At 33.5% G+C, this 5000-nt stretch overlaps 3 protein-coding genes across 9 annotated transcripts in view; 1 reads left to right on the top strand and 2 right to left on the bottom strand.

Moving 5' to 3' along the window:
- The window catches only part of LOC115225268 (adhesion G-protein coupled receptor G6-like), a 1160637-nt gene that overhangs the window by 203858 nt on the left and 951779 nt on the right, over positions 1–5000 (bottom strand). The gene's annotated exons all lie outside the window — the stretch shown is intronic.
- Positions 1–5000, bottom strand: part of LOC115225305 (slit homolog 1 protein) — a 514782-nt gene that overhangs the window by 190589 nt on the left and 319193 nt on the right. The window lies entirely within an intron of this gene.
- LOC115225271 (leucine-rich repeat-containing protein 15-like) overlaps positions 1–5000 on the top strand; it is a 233029-nt gene that overhangs the window by 109567 nt on the left and 118462 nt on the right. Inside the window, exons 10-11 of the mRNA XM_036513971.1 lie at positions 291–362; positions 2261–2332. Of these exons, the coding sequence (XP_036369864.1) occupies positions 291–362; positions 2261–2332 (144 nt within the window). The remainder of the gene's footprint in view (positions 1–290; positions 363–2260; positions 2333–5000) is intronic.

Raw genomic sequence — 5000 nt, 5'->3', positions numbered from 1 at the left:
ATATCGACCCCGGTGCGCAACTGGTACTTAATTTATAGACCCCGAAAGGATGAAAGGCAAATCGACCTCGGCGGAATTTGAACTCATAACGTAACGGCAGACGAAATACCGCTAAGCATTTTCGGCCGGCGTGCTAACGATACCGCCACCATTATCTCCATCATCTTGAAATTTATCCTCATCATTATCTACTTTCTTTTTCCCTCATCTTATTATTTTGTCATAATATGTGTCATTTTATCAGATACCTATTCCATGATATTTCTTTTCAAATTAATTTAATCTTACAGATATTTGCATTACAATGATATAAAAGAACTCAAAGCCGGATCCTTTCAAAATCTCCCCAGTTTAACAACATTGTAAGTGAAGATCAGACTTGTTGCTAGCATTTCATTGACAATATCTTTCTTAATATTTAATATCTTCACATCCTTACTTTCCCACTCTCTCAGTTATTCTCTCCCAATATTCTCATTCTCCCCTAATAAGAACGTATGATTGCTTGTGAATGTCATGTCTGAGGGAATATGAGTATCTGTTTTTATATATGTGAGTTTGACACATCAGACGAACCATTTTATTCACGCATATATATATATATATATATATATATATATAATATATATATATATAAATTCAGGGTGAATACTTGATAAATGAAGCACCTATATATGCCAGCTAGTGGTATAGGTGATTGTATATATGTATCAAAAGAAAAACAGGATGCAAAGGATTTTGCGGTACATATGTTTCGGGTTTTATTGAACAACTTATTGTTGTATAAGAAAAAGCATTGATATAAGAATAAGGTGTTCTATAGAGCCCGAAAATATGTACCGCAAAATCCTTTGCGTCCTGGTTTCTTTTGATACATATATATATATATATATATATATATATATATATATGTGTATATATATACCACTTATAAACAAGGGCAAAAGAAAAAATCCCAATGCCAAAAATGCCGAAATATAGACTTAATTTTCAATAACCATATAAGTTTTCACTATAAGCTTGCGTCTCGAAAGCAAGCCGATAGAAATTTCTAAAAAATTTCGTTATTATCGGATCAGTCCCAATTTCTGAGTTAATTCTTCCATGGGTACAAGGAAGTATCTCGTTTATTTTCTTATCTTATTTGTCGCTGATGACGAAAAATTCTAAATTAATTAACTCAGAAATTGGGACCGATCCGATAATAACGATATTGTTTAGAAATTTCTATCGGCTTGCTTTCGAGACGCGTGCTTATAGGGATAAATTATATGGTTATTGACAATTAAATCTATATTTCGGTATATTTGGCATGGAAACATTTTTCTTTTGCCCTTGTTCATAAGTTGTTTATAAAATTTAACCTTTAAAGGTATTTTTTTAATATGCTGGCCATTGATAAAATATTTTTCGAGAATTTTTATCCTATATTAGATATATATATATTGTGTCTAGATTCGAATATGCGAGATTATCAACGTGTGTCTGTAATCCAGTCTAGATGTCATGTACTGAGTTTACCATTAGATTAACGCTGATCAGCATATTGAAGTCTTATTTCATTTTTCTATTTAGAAGTACATTCTTCATATTTAAATTTCTTCCAATATTTCTTCATCTTCTCTTATTTCTAAAATGTAATTTGCTAACTTTTCTATACTTAGAATTCTTCTTCTTCTTCTTCTTCTTCTTCTTCTTCTTCTCTTCTTCTTCTTCTTCTTCTTCTTCTTCTTCTTCTTCTTCTTCTCTCTTATGTTCCATATTTTCTTCGTATTTTCTTTTATCTTTCGCTAGTTTTCTATTCATCTCAATAATTGTAATTTATATCACCATCTTGGCATCTAATGAGGCCTTTTTCGTTATCCTCACCCTAATCATTGTCACAATTCTTATCTTTCCTTAACTGTCTACATCGTCACATTCATTATCATCTTCATCTTCAATATCATTCATTGCTATAATCCACTTCAAATATCTTCCCCATCACTATCATGGCCAACAGTCATCCTCAATATCATAATCATCATAAAGATAAACGTACTAATGAGCATCATTATCAGAATAATTACCATTAACTTCATTATTACATCATTGGTACCAACTTTTTCCCTCTCCTTTCTTCATCGTTATCTTTATGCTTATCACCTTCACCGGTAATCCACTTTCTTTCTTCCGTCGTTCAATTGTTTAGTCTAATATGTGATAGTATATCACAAATCTGTTCCATTCAATTTCTCATCAATTGAACTTGATGTTACAGAGTTTTGGCTTATAATGATATCAGGAAAATCGAATCAGGAGCCTTCCAAAATCTTCCCAGTTTAACAGATCTGTAAGTTGGATCATTTATATTGATTTATTTCATTGAATGTATATATTTGTAAATATTTAATGTTTTCTCATCTCCCATTTATAGCTCTCCTTAGTCCCACACCTATAATCTCTCTCTCTCTCTCTCTCTCTCAGTAGATGTATGTGACTGTTTGTGAATATCTTTGAACGTCTGAGATAATATATATTTTGTATTACCATGGATATATATATATATATATATGTGTGTGTGTGTGTGTGTGTGTGGTGTGTGTGTGTGTGTGTGTATACATACATACATACATACATATAAGAATATCTAAGATGTCACCAAATGGGAATTATTCGATATGTTTTTGTGTAGACGGTTGAAAAGGGACACACGATTTGATATGTATAAGGAAAATAAGACAAGGTAGAAAATGCTAAAATAATTTTATCATCAATATCATTTTAGTACTGGTTTCAGTCTTTGCGACTTTTTCAACTTAGACTAAAGCATAAAAAACAATTAAATTGTGGAAAACTTAAAATGAATTGTTTTTTAAAATATATATATTTCCATAGTTTTCCAGTGCAAGGGACATTTTCCTTTTTTTGCCTGCCTCTGTCTCTCTTTTTTTAATCTTTTGGGTTGTAGGTAGTTACCTGCAACTAGTTAGATATGAATTCTTGTCTTTGGTTGTTTAAGAAGTATTAGTATTAAAGCAGAAAAAGAAGAAGAAGAAGAAGAAGAAGAAGATGAAGAAGAAGAAGATGAAGAAGAAGAAGATGAAGAAGAAGAAGATGAAGAAGAAGAAGATGAAGAAGAAGAAGATGAAGAAGAAGAAGATGAAGAAGAGGAAGAAGAAGAAGAAGAAGATGAAGAAGAAGAAGAAGATTAAGAAGAAGAAGAAGAAGAAGAAGAAGAAGAAGAAGAAGAAGAAGAAGAAGAAGAAGACGAAGAAGAAAAAAATATGCGGAGAGGTATGAGAGTAGCAGAATTTTGGTGGAATCATTTTAAATGGTCAAGTAATCTAAAAGTGACTCGTTGTGGATGATATTAGTTATTGAAATCGTTCAGAATAAATTCTTGAGGGGACGGTTTTGAATATATCGTTCTTACAATACTTATGTGAGTGTTGTTCTACTGCCCAGGCGGTAGTGTCATTTGTTGTGAATGCATTCAAACAGAGTCAACTGTGAAACGTTGACTTTGTTTCAAAGAGAACTCTGATCCTTCAAGTAGATTGACACATGTATTACGGTTATATTGTGAAATGTACATCCATAACATACTGTAGCCTGCCGTGCAGGTGACCCCCTCCACATAATCACATTGAAATCCTTTAATATCTTAAGTGCTTTTACTTGTCTTGGAATTGAATGAAATACCCGAGAGCTTTGTTATTTTCATTCATTCCTCAAAATGAATGAATAGATCAGTTGAAAGATGTCATTCGTAATGTTTCAGTTTCTAAGAGAATAATAATGAATTGTTAGCAGAGACCTTAATGAAGACATCATTAAACGTCATTTTGCTGAATAATCATCTTTGCAATTAGAGTCGTGCATTCATTATAAATGCATTTTATAACATGTTACATTGAATCATTTCCTACCGTTCCACTCATGCCACCCCAGACATACTAGAATGAATATCCCTTTCAACCTAGCAAAAACGATTTGTACTATAGTTTCTATTCCATGCACCAAGGACACACGACTACATAAACATGCTTTCAACGTGGCCTACACCTCAACATTCACGAACTCATACATTCCCAAATTAATGAAAGATTAACAGCCAAAAGCCCTACCATACATCTCCACACACAACCCTCTTAACAATGAAGCCTTCGACACCATTCTCCAAAACATCCCCCTACTAAAAAGGGACCACAGAACGAATTTAGTCCCCGAAACGCACACATCATAAAAGCAAACGTCAGCCCAAATCTATGAAAAGTATCCTAACGCAAGGCAGAATACGCTCAACAACAACACTGAATCCGTCAGTTAAAAGATACAGGAAGGCCTAACTATGTGTCGATCTAATTTAAGGATCAGAGTTACTCTTTCAAACAAAGCCAAGGTTTCACAGTGAAAAGCAACTTCACATGTACTTCGGAGAGCCTGATATACGTATTAAGCTGGGCTGGGTGTCGAGAGCAATACATTGTCCAAGCAAAAAACAGTCTATGACAAAGGATTGCTCTGCACAGATCCCAGATCAAAATTCCGAAAATCAGAGAAACAGCATTCAACGAACTCAACGACATTTGTGCCAATAACAAACAACCAAGCTTCATAATATTTCCACTCTATCGATTCAGGGACGATACAATCTGTAGTCGGCGCAATAATGAAGAGTCATTCTTTATTACAAAATACAAACCTCTTTTGAACGCATCCACAACAAATGACGCTATCACCAGGGCCGTAGAACAATACCCAAGCAAGTATTTTAAAAACGATATATTCAAAACCGTCCTCTCAAGAATTTATTCAGAACGATTTCAATAACTAATATCATCCACAACGAGTCACTTTTAGGTACATGACCATTTACGAAGATTCCATCAACATTCTACAACTGTCATAGCCCCCCATCATTCTTCTTCTTCGTCAATACTACTACTGCTTAAACAATCAAAGAAAATAATTCATAACGAACTAGCTGCTGCTAACTGCCTATAACCCACAAGAGT

Source organism: Octopus sinensis, linkage group LG27 (assembly GCF_006345805.1).
Source record: "Octopus sinensis linkage group LG27, ASM634580v1, whole genome shotgun sequence".
NCBI classification, from domain to species: Eukaryota; Metazoa; Mollusca; class Cephalopoda; order Octopoda; family Octopodidae; genus Octopus; species Octopus sinensis.
The sequence above is the reverse complement of the archived record's forward strand: the minus strand, read 5'-3'. Positions and strand labels throughout refer to the sequence as shown.